General features: G+C 44.0%; 2 protein-coding genes across 4 annotated transcripts in view; one reads left to right on the forward strand and one right to left on the reverse strand.

The window, feature by feature from the left end:
* Positions 1 to 269: 269 nt before the first annotated feature.
* LOC307016566 (beta-1,4 N-acetylgalactosaminyltransferase 2-like) overlaps positions 270 to 19,281 on the reverse strand; it is a 35,784-nt gene continuing 16,772 nt past the window's right edge. Inside the window, exons 1-10 of one of the 3 annotated variants that reach the window (XM_079645710.1) lie at positions 11,007 to 11,147; positions 9,369 to 9,475; positions 9,077 to 9,114; positions 6,856 to 6,922; positions 6,357 to 6,476; positions 6,108 to 6,194; positions 5,765 to 5,946; positions 4,250 to 4,393; positions 3,259 to 3,484; positions 270 to 902 (exon numbers count right to left, since the gene is read on the reverse strand). In XM_079645710.1, the coding sequence (XP_079501836.1) occupies positions 709 to 902; positions 3,259 to 3,484; positions 4,250 to 4,393; positions 5,765 to 5,946; positions 6,108 to 6,194; positions 6,357 to 6,476; positions 6,856 to 6,922; positions 9,077 to 9,114; positions 9,369 to 9,475; positions 11,007 to 11,029 (1,188 nt within the window). In that variant the 5' untranslated portion in view covers positions 11,030 to 11,147 and the 3' untranslated portion in view covers positions 270 to 708. Of the gene's footprint in view, positions 903 to 3,258; positions 3,485 to 4,249; positions 4,394 to 5,764; positions 5,947 to 6,107; positions 6,195 to 6,356; positions 6,477 to 6,855; positions 6,923 to 9,076; positions 9,115 to 9,368; positions 9,476 to 10,654; positions 10,944 to 11,006; positions 11,148 to 19,281 lie in introns of those variants that run through there. The other 2 variants (XM_079645709.1, XM_079645708.1) reach the window with 2 other exon arrangements.
* On the forward strand, positions 11,249 to 13,647 carry LOC307016569 (uncharacterized protein). The gene is made up of 3 exons (XM_079645715.1): positions 11,249 to 11,565; positions 12,234 to 12,299; positions 12,459 to 13,647. The coding sequence occupies exon 3, from the start codon at positions 12,473 to 12,475 to the stop codon at positions 13,601 to 13,603; it is 1,131 nt and encodes a 376-aa protein (XP_079501841.1). The 5' UTR covers positions 11,249 to 11,565; positions 12,234 to 12,299; positions 12,459 to 12,472; the 3' UTR covers positions 13,604 to 13,647.

Genomic DNA, 19,281 nt, shown 5'->3' on the forward strand with positions numbered 1-19,281 from the left:
AAGGATTTTCAGAATAAAAGCTTAACTGCTTGTGCACAAGAATTTCTGGTTTTTCAGTATAAAAGAGCGTTTGAACTGACGGCATGTTTAAGCTACATTATACCATCAAAACATTGATTTTAATTTCTAACAAGACCTGTCTGTACTGCTCTTGTAGTCACTGTTATAATAACATAATGCTTTTTATACGTCGACCAGCATCTGACACAGCTCCAAACATTGCTGCAAATTATGTGGATAAATAAATCACATACTGATAATCCATATGGTTACTTTTGAACAGTTTATTTAGAAGCTTAAAAAACATTTCTTAGATAAATAATCATACAAACAATTCATTGCATTTAATAGAGCGTTTTTCCAAATACTCAAAGAGCTTTACATTACATATTACATATATCATAAAGGTTTATAAATACTGGTGACGCTAAACAAAGTAATGGAAATGGAAATTGACACACAAGATAATGCAGTAGTACAGGGGGACATTGTTGTGAAGGAATCACTACAAAAACAAGTTAGCATTCTAGTGGCGGTTCATTTGTCTTTGAAGTCAGGTAAGACAAAAGTAGTGCTATCACCAACACTTTAATATACACGGACAAAACATGTAAAGTAAAGAAAATGTTTATTGTATCATTGATATATCTATACAGACTGTTGATATTTAAAAAAGGATACTGATAAACATTGTCCTCTAGTGGTCTTCTATCCATAGCGTATACACTTCAGGTGATTTTTGAAGAAGTGAAGCTGCAGCTTTGAACTTTGTTCACTCTTTGGAGGGTTTCTGAACTCTTTGTAGAGCTTGGTGTCCTTGTGTTTGAGTCTGGCCTGATGGGCAATAGACACATGGCCACATGTTGCCACCATCAAGGAACCCAGGCCATCCATGAAGAACTCTGGAGGCAGAGACAGATATTTGCCATTTAGGAAAAAAAGCCGAATACGATCATGGACAGCAACAACTGAAAGAGTTTGGACTTACTGCCACTTGGACAGAAAACCATCTAGACCAGGAGTCTCCAACACATCGGTAGCTCGCGGGCAGCTTTTCATTAGCTCGCCGCTCGATTATCGATTATAGGGTAGTAACGATAGTTACGGCTGTAACTACAGTTCTATGAGTCCCGGGTGACCGCCAGAGGCGGTGCTTTTAGCACTGGATATGTCCATGGCACGCATGCGCAGTTCGAGTACCTAATAACAACAAAGTCACCTGTGACCCACGTGACGACGGCTACATAGGCCGGCGTCATTAGCGGATCGGCTCCCAGAATCTTCTCGCGAGCACACAAGAATACTGAGTGACAGGAAACTCTGGCGGTCATCCGGGACTCAAAGAACCGTAGCTACAGCCGTAACTATCGTTCTATTTCGTCCCTACTGACCGCCAGAGGCGGTGCTTTAGCACTGGATGACTTATACCAACCATGTCATGAAGAACCCAAGCCCTTGCTCACTACTGGAAGCAGCGGAGCTCGGCAAAAGGACCACGCCCAAAGAATGGGGAGTGGTGACATTAACCTGATAACAACTGGAGAATGTGCCAGAAGACGCCCACAACGCCGCGGCACAGATGGTCTCCAGGGGCGCCACCTTCAGGGCAGCCCAAGATGTTGAGATGCTCCTTGTAGAGTGGCATCTCAGCCCTGATGGCAGGGGGCGGCCACTGGCCCCGTAAGGCTGTGAGATGGTATCGACAACCCAGTGGGGCAACCACTGGTTAGAGGGCATAACCTCCTTTAGTGCCGCCATGGCAAAATCAAGAGTTGCTCCTACTGTCGTATACAAGCAGTAGCCTCGATATGTACGCCCTTAGGGCACCCACAGGGCACAGCAACTTCGACGTGCTGTTCTCCTGAATATCAAAGCGTGCCAGCTGGGCAGGCTGATTGAAGTGGGTTTGTGGAAGGACCTTGGGCAGGAATGCCACATTTGCCCAAAGGGCAACACCTGAGAGTTCCACCTCGGGCATGTATCGCTTATGGAGAGGACATGCAACTCCCAAACTCGCTTCCCTGAGGCTATGGCAAGCAGAAATACTGCCTTCGTGGGCAGCCACCTAAGCCCGTCCTCGGGCTCAAGAGAAGCCATACAGGCGCTACATGAATGAGCCAGTCTGTAGGTAGCCAGATTCAGCGTAGCCGGGAGTACTTCGGTACCGGCCCACCGGGAAAACTCCCGGTATTCCCAATGGCCAGTCCGCCCCTGGATGAAGCTGACTTAATCTCATACATTCATGGGATGTATGTAACAGTAAGACAGAGAATAAGTGTTCACACACATGCAGCATTTGAGTTTTGATATGCTGTTGTAAATACTCCTGTTGTCTGCTGTGTTCAGACTCAAGTCATGTTCGTGATGCCACATTCAGGACATTCAGTGTCCTTTTTTTAACAGAAGACTGTTGCTAGAAGCTGCAGCTAGACTGCAGGAGTATTCGTTTTTTGTTTTTGAGGATGGAAGTAACATGTAATGAAACAATTTCACACACAGATATAGGGAGGCTAGACCTATACAACGGATTTATTATGGTTTATAATGTAATGTCAAGAAGAAGAAAAAGAAGAAGATGGCTGAACTGTTCAGTGTCAATCCTGGGGAGATGGAGGTTATAAATCTCCAAAACCATGTTCAGCTTAAGTCTCGGCAAAACTCACAACATTTCTGGAGCCTAGACCCAGAAAACTATAAGAACATTCACCAAGCAGCACTGAACGTCTGCTTTATTTGGCTCTATACCCTTTGTGAACAAGACTGAGTGAGGAACATTTAAATGACTCTATTAGAGTGAACCTAAGTGGGTACACTCCAGCATACACCTCTATGGTGGACTCCATGCAGCGCCAGTCGTCTCACTGACTGTAAAAAAGAGGGAATGCACTTATGATGATGAAGAGTCCATCACCGTTACGGCCCGTCCACTAGGGCTGCACGATTTGGGGAAAAAATGTAATTGCGATTTTTTTTGACAAATATTGCGATTCGATTTGCGATATTTGTTTTTAAGCGACCCAACGGAAGTTTATTGTAGAATGCGGCCATATCTCCCGCTAGGAAGGTCCAACATGCTCCCATCTCTAGCACCCTCGCAGCCCGAGCTACGATTACGTAGTACAGGTACTATGTAACAAAACGGTTTCTCTGCATTTGACCCATCTCAGTGTTAGGAGCAGTGGGCTGCCATTATGTGTGGCGCCCGTACAAAGTAGCTCTCAGATGAAGAAAGGTTGGACACCCCTGATTTAGACCTACCTGAGTGTGCTACCCTCTTGAGCTGAGGGTCGAATCCCACCCTCTGTACGGCATCTGTACGAGCCAGGAAGAAGTTGATCACCCCACTGACCGATGAGCATTGTGGGTAACCAGGAAGAGAGCGGTACTTCCCTCTGGACTTCCTGTACATGCAGCCACCTTCTTCATCTCCTTCCTCATAGATGAGAGAGAAATAAAACTGCGCTTCTCCTACTTTACCACCGAGCTGAAAGGAACAGAGAGACAAGAGAACTGCTTATAATCTGACTACCTGCTCATCGTGTACCTGCTTCTTGCCCAAACACATGCTGGAATAGGCTCTTGTTAACACATTATCAATCCATCAATCACATTTTTCAAACGGTGAGAGACATGCCCCTCCAGTTCAGTAATGGTGATTTCAAAAACAAAAATAGTGAACCAAATAATACTTCTGTTAAAAAAGTGCTTTACATATTATATACAACCCCAGGTCGTGGAACATTAACTGGGTATACGTACAACATATTCATTATGATTCACCATAAATGCTTTGAATGAGTACTGGTTGCTATTATTGGGGCCTATTCCTACACGCAGCATGATGAGTCACAACAACAACAACAACAACAACAAGCTGTGGTTCACAGCCAAACTAAGAAAGCTCAAGTTGCAAAAGGAGGATAAATAGATGTTCTAGTCACTTAGAATTTTCTTTTGCAGTACTCGCCATGAACTGTTACAGCTCAGGCAAATCTCACACCAGCCTGGGACATAAATCTCTTTCGATGCAGTTCTCGGTTCCATCGCAGCAAATTGGTGATTCCAAATGCAACCAGTAAACTGGGGCAGAGAGCCGGAAGAACTGGTTGGCAATTGGGCACCATCTCCGAAACTGGCCCTGGAACCTCTTCGGTGGAAAAGGGGTATGGAAGTCTCACATGCTTCACAGCTAGTAGACACAACAAGTATTTAAGTGGAGCCCTTTAGAAACGAGCCATTTCAGTCTTACCACGTCCAGTTCTGGGACCGCCTCCATCACCTTCACCAGCTCTTCGATTTTCGTCAACTTGGTAAACAGGAAGTCATCGTCCACCCACAGGAAGTACTTGGTGGTGACCTGGGAGACCGCCAGGTTCCTGCCAGCAAACCAGCCCTGATGGAGGAAAGCGTTATTCGTGTTTTCATTCTAGATGTTCAACGCGATGCAGAGGGTTGCAAGCTAATGCTTAATGTTACGCCTCTTTGAGTTACATTAGGCTTGTTCTCACATTACGGTGTGTAAACGTTTTTGTGTGTGTGTGTGTGTGTGTGTGTGTGTGTGTGTGTGTGTGTGTGTGTGTGTGTGTGTGTGTGTGTGTATGTAGATAATTATATGTCCATAGAACAGAACATTACAGATGGATCGATAGATATTTATAGATAGATAGAGAGAGATAGAGAGATTTGTACCTATTATAAACTTCATGCTATCTGCACAAACTATATCATATGAAAAGCTGAGAGTCCACAGATTCTATTGGTATAAGTTTCATCCCTGTGCGATCAAAACTCACTGTTCTGTATGATAAATAAAAGAACATTGTACCTTGCAAATCAATAGCGGGTACATTTGACCCGTTGGCGGTTTTAGGTATACAGCGACCTCTGGCGGTTAGGGTTAAAGCAGGGTCAACAAATAATCTCCATCGCCACTTAAAAACACAGTATCTAATATTAAGAGTTGCATGGATTTCATTCAAGGCAAGGCAACTGTATTTACTTAACACATACAGAGGGTAAATTCAAAGTACATTCACTGACATGATGACACGGCTACAGAGCCACCTTGTGTCATGTTTACAAAGCCGATTATTGACATTAGGTCTGGCAATACAGTCAATCATTAACCTGGTGATCATTTCGCAGATAAACCTAGTAACCCCGCCCCCTTTAACAAAACGGCTCTTTGAAAGGAACGGAGACATAAGATCCGGCTTCCTTCCCAGAGCCATAATTCCCATCACTAGCGTCACTGTGTAATGATTTATTTATGTACAGATACATGGTACAATTTTACTACATGTTATAAATGCTTTGCATATAAACGGGACTCACTAGTGGTGCTCACATTGTTAATCTTTGTCCTGGTTTGATCATAAACTCTTAATAAAAAGGTGACACCAGGACAGAGGAAAACAAAGACACATTTTAAATGTAAGTTGATGTGAAGAAAAGAAACGTAATGTTTGTGAAAGTTAGAAATGGACGCTTAAAAAACAGTATCAGACTTCTGAGGGATTCACTTGAGTTCATTCTGTTGTGTGTGTTCATTCCACTGTTAAACTGCACTGATGTAAACGTGTGTGTGTGTGTGTGTGTGTGTGTGTGTGTGTGTGTGTGTGTGTGTGTGTGTGTGTGTGTGTGTGTGTGTGTGTGTGTGTGTGTGTGTGTGTGTGTGTGTGTGTGTGTGTGTGTGTGTGTGTGTGTGTGTGTGTGTGTGTGTGTGTGTGTGTGTGCGTGCGTGCGTGCGTGTGTGTGTGTGTACCTGAGCTGGAGGCATGATGAATTGTTGGATGTGAGGTCCAGGAATTTTCTCTGGTTCCATGCTGTCGTCTGCGATGATGATTTCAATGTCTTTGTAGAATTCTCGGATGCTTTTCAACAACGCATTGAGTTCTGGGTAGCGCAGGAACGTCTTTGTGGTGATGGTGACTTGAGAGTTGATATCTGACATATAGAGAAGAAGAGTTACTTAAAGAAAAGACACATGAAGACATCATGAGATCCACTGTCCAATGATCAAGAGCATCATTCAACAAAGAAGAGAAGCAGCTCCTTCCTGCCATCAATAAATGAGTGTTTTGTCCCCACGCTGAGTGAACTCCCACCTGTTCCCATGTCGTACAGGACTGGAGGTTGAGGCTGTTTGATGGTAATGGGAAACACAGCTTCATGGTCCTCAAACTGGAAGGATGCTGAGAACAGAAGCACAAACACATTTCTCGAGATACACACACATGTATTTGATTACATTTACTCTCATAGGTCTTCTGTCATTTTCTGAATTTAATTCATGACCTTTGTTCTAAATAAAGACAGACTTTTTCTAGTTTAGTTTTAATATCTTAGATGCATACCGAGGTCTCCGGTGTGTATGTGGTAAACAGTGCTGGTATAGGACACGTCAGCCAGCAGCTCGTTGAGGGCCTCCAGGCTGCTGGACTCCACCATCAGTCGGCTCTCTCCATTACCTGTCACTGTTTCCACAACAGAAAAAAGGATCATTGAAATGGCTATGCCTTACACTACGGCTACTTGAGATGGCTCTAAAAGGAGGGGGGAAACCAGTGTAATGGAAATCCACATGTGCCATGGAGATAATATCTAAGCCAAACGCAAACATTTGAAAGACTACAGCATGATTTGATGAATAGATGACAGTAGTCCTTAGGTCAATCGTTTGTAGTGATCACTAGTATGTTTGCGCTGGTATGACTTGCTCACTGTTCGACAATGCACAGAGTTTAGCAATGATGCACTCGATCCTACTTTTAATCCGGCCCTAAAATGAAGTGCATATCCACGATGGTCAGATATTGTTTGATTCTTTGTTTTTCAGATTTAGTTCGATCTTACCTTTTACCTGCACTCCTTTAGCTGGAATAGTTGTTATCAGGACTCCTTCCGACACTTCCAAGGAGACCTAGAGTCGACACATCTCAGTAAATCTTCAATCTATTTATTTTAACCAAACGTTATTTATGCTGGGGATCGTATCTATATATGAGGAAAGAAGTCAAGGTGGAGAACAAGGTGGAACAAATAGAAAATAGATTAATACTTTTGCGTTCTCCTCACGCACTTCTTACTTTTTTCTTTTTTTTTAACATTCCTTCACACAGGATTTTGGGTAGAAAAATATACTTCAAGGTCAGTTAGGCTCCATTGAAACATCAATGGAGAGCAGAGACCCAACACAGAGCTTTATAGTTATAGTTAAAGTTATTTCCAAAGAGAAAGGAATCCCAGTCCGACACCACAGCATCAGAATCAAAAGGTAACAGGAAGCAGAAATATTTGAAAGCCACGGTCGATAGGGGAGACGTTTTCCTATTCTAAAAATACTTTTATTCGGGATACTAAGGGAGGACAAGTGTTTTCCTGACTATATGATGAGAACAATTTGGCATCGGTTTTGATTAGGGTCCTGACTGCCGGCGGACAGATGGTAGGGCCTCGGCCAGAGACAGCTGATCAGAATCAGGTAATCAGTCACACAATAAGAACATGCTGTCAAACCTGGTTCTGGTCTTTGGCAGTAGGCTGGATCCTGGAGGAGGGATGTGGTTTGTTAGCTGTGACACTCAGAGAGGAGACGTAAACACCAAGTTGTTGGTGCCAAATAGCCTTTGGGGAACTATTTGGTTACGATCTGACAGGGTTGGTGGAGCTGAGAATAGCCACCTAATCCCATGGAAGCAAGGAGGAAGGTTGCATCTGCCTCTCTTGCCAACGCGATGAACAAGAGAGATGAGTTGGGACCGGTGTTAAAAAGCAAACAAATCAGTCCTGGTCTTTTGGAATGACCCTCTCTCACTGGACCAGGAAGCAGACAACTGCCTATGTCATCCATCAATGACTGATTTCACCCTTTCGTTGTGGTACGCACGTCCAAGAGGTCAATCCAGGTCTGTATGGACTATCTCAGGGTTGGTGAGGCATCGTTAGGTTATTCAAAGCTTACCCAAATCAGTTTGTCAAACTCCTGGATGGGAACGACTCCCCCTGTCTCCACTGTCTAACGAAAACTGGGCCTCTCCACTCCTTACGGTTGACTTAAAGTGGACCTATCATGCTATATTTGAAAAATATATTGTAGAGCCATACCTATATAAAGTATATAAATATAGTTTTTTTTTCAAAATACCAAACAGATCCTGCCTCATTTCGCTCTATTTGCTCTTTCCAGCCCTGTTTTTGCAGGGGCTGATTCTGTGACGTAGCTTTAATGCAAATGAGCTGCAGCTGACCACGCCCCCCTGCAGGAGAGGGGGGCGTGCTCTGATCAGCTGCTGGGCTGTCAGAAGAGGGGGACAAAAAGAGAGTCTCCGTCCTCCGTGTTTTATTCTTATATGATTATATAGAGTCGTTATTCATTTGTTTTAAAGCTCAATAAATAACAAAGAAGACCTCTGACCGGCACTTTTCTAATTTTGTCCGGAAGATATAAACTTTAACGGACATGTTGACCGGCGGAAAGAAATCTAACTGAAACTCTGCCTCACGGTCCCCTCGTCCCTTGGAAGAGGCGGAGAGGTGGGTGTTTGTCATCTGCTGGTGGACTAACAGGAGAGAAATACAGCGAGGGAGGGATTGCATTGAATTACAGCAGCGGGAGCAAACGCTCACAAACAAAAATATAGTAAAAATCTTACTTTGACTTTTGGGCATAAGACGGTAAGTTGAAACCCAATCAAATTGTATTCACACTTGGCAAGAAATATTGGCTTTTAAAATCCACTTGCACCGTTTGACAGTTTCAGGAGCTGTACCAGATATTTGCAGTTAGGTTTCTGCCCCTCTCCCCAAGGTTAACACCAAGATGGCTGCTGTGCAACGTCTTTTATGAGAATATGATTGGAAGAAATTTGAATTCGATTCATATGATATTTGTAGTGTGTTATTTACATGAAGTATTGAATAATGTAATACCATCAATGTGTTTTACATGTGGCATGCTTTCAAAATGTTATACAAATGATATAAACACCCAGCAGCCATCTTGTATGAACCGGCCGAACACCAGCCCAGGTTTCTCTGAAGGAGATAAGATTTGTATCTGTGGGATCACACCAACCGTATAGTTGCTTCTTTGTTCTGCATGCAGTGCTAGACCTGAAACCAAAAGGAAGTTTGCTTTCATAATCTCCAGTTACACAAGTACACTCGTTCACCTCTGGCTTTGTTGAATCTGTACTAAACACAAGTAACACATATATATCAGGGCGTGATCAAACCAAACCAAACCAGCTTTGTGTCTTACTAGTTCCCGAGTCATTCATCATCATTTGTTCACTGTATTTTAAACACAGCCTTCTGTTGTGTGACAATGAGAGTAATGAGAGGACAACCTGTACGGTGTAGCATACCTGGGATGAAGGTGGGGGTCATAGGTCGTACTTTGAAACCCTGGATAGGGTACTGCAGGGGAGAGTTAGACGGAGCAAACAGCCGTGTGGATAACACAGACTCAGTCCTGTTGGGGAGATAGGAGGGTTGGTAGTGAGGATGAGGTAAAGGCTTCTAACATTTGCAGGACTTATACTTGTAATAGAGTATTCCTACACTCGGGTAGTGGCGAGGCCAGGACATGTTCAGTGGGGTGGCCAGGATGGAACCAGTGATCATTTTGGGGTGGCATTGAAATCACTATTATATGAACATAAAAATACATCTCACTATAAAATAAGGGGTTATTTAAGGACCTATAACACACCTCTCCATTATTTGGGATTAAGTGGTGGAATAGATCAAATAATATTCAGTATATCTAACTATTTGTTTCGTATTCCCGCAGGCAAAGTGACAACGAAGGTTACATACAAATGTAATGCAATATTCTGACTGTTTAGCTTCTGGTGATCAGCAGCCCTATGAGCTCATTCTCTCAGTGTATCATCAGGAATACAGAGACACACACACATCATTTAAATAAGAGTTTTTAAATTCAATGATAGGTTAAGAATAAACATCTTAAAGTAAATAACAATAAACAATAGCCCTTAACCCTGTAAGGCCCCCGGTTGGAATTTTACAACATTACTTGAAACTATCCTAAAAAAGTCAGTAAATGGTTTTTTTTTTTTAAAAGACTACATTTACATAGTCAAACGGTCCTTTTGTTCAGCCTCACATGCTATTGGGTAGTAAATGTGTTATAGGTCCTTCTGCCCTCTGGCCTTACACGCCAGGGATTTTGGGCCCCATGGAAATATATCACGGCCCCACCACCAGGCCCAGGCCACGCCAACGAAGCACACTGCTGTAACCACACCTCCAGAACCGAACCCCTCATTAGTGCTTTAAATAACTACCTGTACAGGCTTGCCTCTATCTAGTCTAATACTAACTGCACAGTATTTACTGACACTGAGCTGTGAACATATAACACTTATGGGGGGACAGGGCTGCTGAGTCTAGAGATGGATCTGTTGGTCCTGGCACCAGGGGGAGGGACAACTGATTTAGTATGAATAGCTGCTAAAAATGTACCAGCATTTACTAAATGTCAGCTAAAAGAGTGAAATGAAAAACCTGTATAGATATTAACAGTACTTAATGTCAGCTTACTAAAAAAACAACATAACAATTATTATTTACAATGGACTACGCGTAGCTAACAGACACCTTTCCACCACTCATAGACCACACCCACCTTTTCTTTGAAAAACTGGGTGACATACTGTCGCCCTTTAGTCCCTCTCTCTTGTCTTTCTCTCCTTTCTTTACTCTTTTGAAAGCCTGACTTTGTGAGTCGTTGAGACATCCTACACACCAGTGACGTGCGGTGAGCTTCATGGCTGGTGAGGCACTGACTCTTTCAGAGTCAGATCTACAAATATTATATTTTGACCTTAATCGAAATATTCGGCTATTTTCAAAAGCTTTTTTAGTCTGATGCTTCGATTCATTTTAAACAGACCGTTCAACAAAAGGATACCCAACATCTAAATATTGGATTGTTCTTTCTTAGTAAGATCCCATTTTCATGACAATTGTGGTCTTACCTTGACTTGAAGATGAAGTCCATGCTCTCCTTCTGGACAACAATCTCTATTACTTTTTTGTAAAAGTCCTCCTTATCTTCCTGTAGTTTCAAAAGTCTAGTTTGTTGTTTGTGTCTACCGTCTCTGTGTAGAATAACAGTAGCAACAAGAACCTGTGGCCTGTGGGCTCACGTGCGCCCCCTGCAGTGCGGCAGAGGTTATGGCTGCCTCCCCTGGTGCTTTTTTCATTGCCGTTGTATGATGAGACCAGCGAGCCTAAATATCATATATACGTGAAATAAGTTATTTAGAGACGGGCCCCGGGGATTGTTTCATGATTTTTCCATCGGGGATTGTTTCATGATTTTTCCATGATCCTGCATAAACGATTTCCCATTCATTCTCTATGGCACCGTTGAATCGTTGCCGATGTAATATATATTTGGCCGCGAGTGGCGCTGTGGCGCACTTTTGCCAGTGAGACCTGTCTGCTCCTTCCCCCGCTCTCGTTCAGTGAGTGAGTGATTGAGAGACGGGACAGCGACTTTTTCAACTCCTGACATTACGACCAAACTATAAGGTAAGTTATAGTAACATGAATTAAAAGAGAAGCGACATGTAATGTTATGTTATCTGGGCTTTGTCTGACGTGTTTTAGTTTCAATGAAAGCTATAAAGTGGTCCGTGTTTCCTACGTGTATCGTGTCTAACGGCTGCATGCACACAAGGCACTTTAGGATGAATTACATGTTAATGTAAAGTTAATTCAACTTAAGCTGCTTAAAGTTCATGTGGTAGGATTTCTGTGTGAGTTTATTGTGTTTTTGTTGACTTGGTGAGGCGAAATTACCGCAAGTTACTTGGAGCGAAATCCTCCGTGTTTGTGTGCGTTTACATTAATGTATATATAAATTAACGCTAACTACCATGTAAGTTTACCATTAACTCCCTTATTATTTTCCAATAAACCGGGGTTAGATATACTAACCCATCCCTGTTACAAAACACAGCGTGGGGACAAGTTAACAGCAGTTTACTTTTCATTAATCGGTTCTACAATATTCAGCTGTGCTGTTGGCCAGACGCCATTGGCTGTATCGTTCCAATAGCTTGCATATAAACTCTTATTTCACTACTTCATTTTTTTTAAACTACTTTTCTTTTTGTATTTACTTTTTAATATTTACTTGCACTATATTTCTTTATTTTACTGTTGATAATAATGACATGTTTTAATATTTTCTATAGTGGCTCCTGAGATTTCTGCAGAGGCCAGTCAACCGACACTGCATCCACCAGCTGCACCAACACAAAGTGAGTGATACTAACAATAATAATACATCACATGTTTGAGGCACCTTCAAGTGTTTGAATGTTTCTCATTTGGATGTGTACTTGCTAAAAATCATTTTTCAAAAAAATCACACACAATCGTAATTATTTGCCATGTATTTTTATTTATTGTCTGCCTAGGTCAGCCATTACCCATGCCATCAACGGTCCCCAGCTGCCCTCCTCCTCCTCCTCCTCCTCCTCCTCCTCAACTTCCTGCCTACAACCAGGATGTCAGTCATTGGAACTGTTCGCCGCAGCAGAGGATCTGGATGAAGATGGAGCTGCAATCCATGGGGCTCTGGCCAGGCCCCGTTCCTGTACGCAACCCTCTAAAGATGGTGTCATTGTGGCGTGGCCCTCCCCAGCCAGAGCTGATTGACAGCGTCTATGATTTTCCCTGCGCCAAGTACTTTCAGCTCCATCCCTTTTTCATCTGGAAGCCAGAAAATGACAATTTGATGGGAAGGCTGAGGAACAATTACACTCTGCCGTGTATTGACGGCTGTGCTCAGCCTCAAATTGCCTCTGCTGGTGTTGGTAGGCCTCGTGTGATTGTCGGCACCACCGGACAGTACTACTTGCTCTCTTCAAGGCTCTGCTGCAAAGTCTGCCGGAAGAGGTGGTATGCCGACAACCCATCCTGGCTGGAAAAGCTCCCTAAGAGGTTCACCAACCTGCTGCCAGCAGTACTGACTTACAAGAAAGCCATCTGTAAGTCGGTACTGGACGAGCTCCGGCGCAGCGGCAAGTCACCCACTGATATGGCAAAGCAGATCACAGAGTTGATGCACCTGAAATATGAACGTGCTGACCTGGCGTACCTCCTCAGCTGTAAGAACATCATGGATGGTGAGGAAGGAAAGTACGACCAGAAGACAATTACCCAGTTCCTTCGGCAGGAAACCAAGCCAGCTCCCTTTGGAGAGTATGGGGACTCTGATGGCTGGAACGGGATCTCTGTGTCTGCACACTACCTGACAGACTGCATGAGTACGAACACCAGCAGGGCGCCGGATGCTTGGATGACATCTGATGCCATTGCTGCTCAGGCTACTTCCGGTGACGTGCTGAATACATGTGCATCAAGGTCCAACTTTAATGCAAACATGCTCATCAAGCTGGACTTACATTTTTTCATTCTCTATTTACTACTGCTTTATTTACTTATATTTACTTTATTTAACAAAATATTATTTACTTTATTTACTTCTACCTCATTTTGTTACTTATATATTATATGTTTTGTACGACATAATCTGCTTTGTTTCTGTTGTTTACAGTAAAGATGTTTTCTTGATTAATATCTACATGTTTCATTCATAAGTAAATTATTTATACTACATGGTCCATATCTTAAATGTAAATAATACCTTCGGAGTTTTTCTTTTGAAGGTAATAAATACATATAAACACAATAACAGGACATTAGGATTCAGACTTTGCCCCAACCGGGTGTCGAACCTGATAACAGAAGAAATATCAGCTGGCTAAGACAGTAGTTCAGCACCATCAGTAATGCTGCGATTTTATTGGCTGTCACTCTATACCACCTAAGCACGACTTGCCCCCGCGAGGATAAATGTAATAAAGGGATCTACAAACATTACATTGGTGACCTACAGTGAGATGGTAACAGGCATGCGCTTAGGGCCCGCTTTCCAGCCAGTTCCTGTGGGGTGACGCATTCTGAGGTGAGGCAGAGCTCATCTGTGCCTCACCTCACCCCACAGTAACTGGCTTGAGCGCGCTCACAAAATAAGTGCCCGCGTTAAATTAGTGCCCGCGCTCCAGCAAGTTACTGTGGGCTTACGAGAGGCAGAGCTCGTCCCTGCCTCACTTCTCATCGCTACCCGTAGTTGTAGCGGAGCTCGGCAAATTTGCTGATTTTTGTAGAAGTTGTTGATACTTCTTAATACATGCATGTGTGTATGTACAAGGAATACACAATGCATAGGCAAGTGGTGGCTTTATTTATGACCACAGCATGAACAGTGAACATGTACGTTGCATGCCGACTAACAACTGAATGCCTATTATCTTAACACGTCACCGGGTGGCGCACCATCTACGGTGGCCTGCAAAGGACCAACTTAATCATATGAGAATGATCTACATCTCTTCTCTTTAGCTGATGTTTCTATCTGAAAGTAAATAACATTTAAGGCAGAGGATATTGAACATTCCTTTAGCATTTGGTGACACAAACAATAAACCATTACTAAATACCTTACCAGGTAACAGGAAAAGGAAATGACTAAACATATCACTTTAACAAGATTGTCCAACAGTGTTACTGCACATATTTAGGGTTTGGTTTGCATGTGCGACCTGATCGTGTTATGTATGGTGTGTCACTGTTGTTGCAAGGGAAATGTGATGTGTGTCTTGGTAGTGAAGGGGAACTGTTCTGTGTCAGCCTGCTGTTTCTCTCAGGTGTTTGTGGTGTGTGGGGTACACAGTCCATCATAGAGGGGTCAGTGTTTTGAGGGTCGAAATCTTGAGGCTGCTGTTGCTGGAGCAACTGCTCGAGAACAGGAATGATGTGACGACGGTTCCGTCTGTATGAAGTCCCGTTGGCTTGGATTATGTAAGAACGTGGTTTCTCGCTCACGTCCTTGACAACGCCAAGCCGATCGTATCCTTTTGGGGTCTGCATCCTGATCACTTGTCCCTCTGCCAGGGGTTTTAGAGGAGAACTTGAGATGTCATAGTGGCGCTTTAAGATGGGCCGCTTGTTGAGGAGTTGTGTTCTGATTAGTTGTGCATCTTTTGGGTTTGGCTGTAACAGTTTGGTGCTCACAGGGATGGCTGCACGTGTTTGTCGCGACATCAGGCGTTCAGCAGGAGAGCCTAACGTCAGATCACGGGGAATGTTTCTGAGATTTACCAGGTTGAGGAAGACATCTGTGCCATCGCTGTGTGAACGTTCCATCAGCTGCTTTGCACTGCGAACTGCTCTCTCTGCTAGTCCGTTTGACTGTGGGTATTCAGGACTGCTGGTGATGTGAACAAAGTCCCACTGTTTTGCAAAGTCCTTGAAATGCTGACTGGCGTACTGTCCAGCATTATCAGAGATGAGTGTGTGTGGTGTGCCGAAAACAGAGAAATGTCTCTTCAATTTAGTTATCACAGTTGATGAGGTCACATCCCGGAGAAGGTCGATTTCAAACCAGCCAGAGTATGAGTCAACCAGCACCTGATACCGTTTTCCATGCCACTCAAAGATGTCTGTTGCCACTGTGGACCATGGGAGATCTGGCACAGGATGAAGCTGGAGGGGCTCCTTTTGCTGATGGGATCTGGTGCTGTTGCACACCGCACATGAAAGCAACTCCTCAGTGATGTCTCTAGACATTTCTGGCCAAAAGATGATGCTTCTTGCTCTGCGTTTGGTTGCTTCAATGCCGGGGTGCCCTCTGTGCACTATTTTGATGTACTCTCTGTGCAGGGACTGAGGAATGACAGTTTTGTGGCCTTTCATGACAATTCCCTCTTCTACTGTCATTTCATCTCTGTAGGGAAAGAAGAGACGGACAGCAGGTTGGAGCTGATTCTGTCGGATGGGCCATCCTCTATTAATGACTGCACTGAGGGCTTGCAGATCTTCGTCCTCTGCTGTGTGCTTTCTGAGTTCTTCCAAGCGGGCTGTGGAGATGTAGCTCACAGACATAACTTCATAAGCATCATTTTCAGCAGGGCTTTGAGATGTTTGTGTGGTTGGGGCACGTGAAAGTGTGTCTGCTACATACATATACTTGCCCTTTTTGTACACCAAACGGATGTCGTAGCTCTGCAGCCGGAGCAACATTCTCTGCAGACGGGCAGGGGCTGTGTGGATGGGCTTCTTTAAGATAGTCACTAAAGGTTGGTGGTCAGTCTCCACCACTACAGGCTTTCCATACACAGTCTTTGAATTTTGTACAGGCAAACACGACAGCTAGCAGTTCTTTTTCAATTTGTGCATACCTTGTCTCTGTGTCAGTGAGGGTGCGTGATGCAAACGCTACTGGCCTGCCATCTTGCATGCACGCTGCTCCAAGTCCGTAGCATGACGCATCACAGGTGAGCGTGACTGGTCTTCTGACATCATAGTATGACAGGACAGGTGGACTTGATAAGCATGATCTAAGAAGGTCAAATGCATCCTGATGCTGCTGGAACCAACACCATGCAGTGTCCTTGTGGATGAGTTTTCTCAGTGGTGCTGCGATGTCGCTGAAGTTCGGGATGAACTTGCCGAGGTAGTTAACCATACCGAGGAAACGCTGTAGTGAGACAACGTCTGTGGGGACTGGCATGTTAGTGATTGCATCTGTCTTAGAAGGGTCTGCCTTTAGGCCTTCACTTGTGAAAATGTGACCTACATATCCTACATGATCCAGGCAAAACTTGCACTTGGCTGGATTCAGCTTTAGGTTGACTTCTCTCACTCGTTCCAGCACCTTCTTGAGGTTGGCATCATGCTCAGCAACTCCGCGGCCACCAATGATGATGTCGTCAACGATGACAGAACATGGGTAACCTGCAAATAGCTGTTCCATCGAGCGTTGAAATACCTCACTAGCAGAGCTAATGCCGAAGGGCATCCTTAGGAATCTGTACCGCCCAAATGGAGTACTGAAGGTTGTCAACATGGAGGATTTCTTGTCGAGACGTATCTGCCAGAAGGAGCTTTTAGCATCTAGCACAGAAAACACTTTTGCTCCTGACATCTGTGCTGCAACTTCTTCTACTGTTCTCATAGGGTGATGTGGTCTTTTCAGCGCTGTGTTGAGGTCTTGTGGATTGATACACAGTCTTATTTCCTGCTTGTCTTTTTTGTGTGCTGCCACCATAGATGAGACCCAGTCTGTGGGCTCAGTAACTGGTATAATGACACCTATGTTTTGCATGCGGTTAAGTTCAGCTTTAACTCTGTCTTGCATTGCAATAGGAATGCGGTGGGCAGGTCTAACCACAGGTTGTACACTAGGATCAACTGTCATGGAGTAAGTGATTGGTAGTTCTCCAAGTTCATCATCAAACAGGTCTTTGTACTGCATGAGTGTCTGTGTGGTGAAATCCGTGTTGCTTTCCGTAGTGATCTGGTGGACATCTTTGCTCAATGTGACAATTCCCATGTCCACGCATGCCCGAAATCCCAGTAGTGGCTGCACATCTTTGTTCACTATGAAGAAAGGCAACGAATGGTGCTGCTCCTTTAAGCAGCAAGGCAGTGTGGCCAGGCCTTTGGTCTCAATCCTGCTTCCTCCATAAGCAACAAGGTTTATAGCAGTCTCTTGCTTCACAAGTTGCTCACCATTGGTCACTTGTGTGAACGCTTCTTGAGACAACACATTGCATTTAGCTCCTGTGTCAACTTTTATTTCAGTTGGTATGCCATTAATGTGAATTGTAACAAATCCTTCTTCTTTGTCTTTAGCTTGAGGATTAACACTATCAACATGTCTTTCGATATCTACGCCATCCACGTAGAACGCGTCTTCTCTGCGTGTTGTGGGCTCTTCCACTGTTACTTCATGTACAGACTGGTTAAAATTATTTCTATTTGAATGACTGTAGCTGCGTGGTTTAGACTTGCAGCATTTTTTGTAGTGATTCACTTTTTCACAGTTGTGGCACTTTTGCCCGAAAGCTGGACACTTTTCTCGCATAGCTGCATGGCTGCCTCCGCAATTATTACAGTTAGAGATGCTCTGGGAGTGAGCGAGTGACTGTGGCTTTGGCTGATATCTTCTGCTAGAAACAGGTCTCACTGCATCAACACTGGTAGCTTGAACGGCTAACGTCCTGCTGCTTTCCTCTGTCATTTCGTGTATACGGCAGACTGAAACAGCTTTAGCAAGTGTCAGTTCACTGTCTCTCAACAGAGTTTTTCTTAAAGAGTCATTGATTATGCCACATACTATTCTGTCACAGATTAGTTCCTCAGCTAAGTCTCCAAAATGGCAACTTTTAGCTTTTATCTTCAGATCACTGATGAATGACTCAATGCTCTCACCTTGCTTCTGATTTCTTGAATGAAACCTATGCCTTTCCATTATTTTGTTATTTTGAGGGTTGCATATTTCTCTGAATTTCCGTATCAAACAGTCCGGGTCCTCCCTTGATTCAGCTGGGGAGATCACTGCACCGTCGGGGCCTGGCGCGCGCACTTCAGCTGCATACATAAAGGATCGTTCACGTTCAATGGCTTCTGGTCCAGCAAGATTGAGGAGGATGTAAGCCTTAGTCCTGGCAGCCTTGTCTGGGTGCGCTGCGGCGATAAAGATTTCATATTCCCTCTCAAAGATCCGCCAGCTCTCCGCGACGTTTCCTTCAAACATAACAGGGTCCGGACGGCGAAATCCATCCGCCATTGTAGCTGGGGCTAGCTTCAGCCAGCTAGTTAGCGTTAGCACGGTCCGTGGAAAAGAAATTCTCCAGACGAGGAGAGGCTCGTGCCGTCTTCTGACACCATGTAGAAGTTGTTGATACTTCTTAATACATGCATGTGTGTATGTACAAGGAATACACAATGCATAGGCAAGTGGTGGCTTTATTTATGACCACAGCATGAACAGTGAACATGTACGTTGCATGCCGACTAACAACTGAATGCCTATTATCTTAACACATCACCGGGTGGCGCACCATCTACGGTGGCCTGCAAAGGACCAACTTAATCATATGAGAATGATCTACAATTTTGACTTTAAAAAGCGATTAAAATCATACATAAATCACACTTACATCACAGATCAGTGGAGACATTTTATTATTATTACTATTTAGTTTTTCTTTTGTTGTTTTTCCGTTACATTGGAGTATGATAGGTGAGGCTCTGCCTCCCCTGCCTCCCCTGACCGCACGTCACTGGTACACACGTAAGTACTCGCATCCCTGTCCTAACATGCTCTCACTCTCTGCTAGAAAGTGCCGGCGGTGCTGCAGGAGGCAGGACCAAACCATTACATGTAAA

The sequence above is a fragment of the Notothenia rossii genome (assembly GCF_949606895.1).
Source record: "Notothenia rossii genome assembly, chromosome: 8".
NCBI lineage: Eukaryota > Metazoa > Chordata > Actinopteri > Perciformes > Nototheniidae > Notothenia > Notothenia rossii.

Coding starts and splice junctions, on each gene's coding strand:
- LOC307016569 (XM_079645715.1), top strand. CDS start 12,473: ATGCCATCAACGGTCCCCAGCTGCCCTCCTCCTCCTCCTCCTCCTCCT.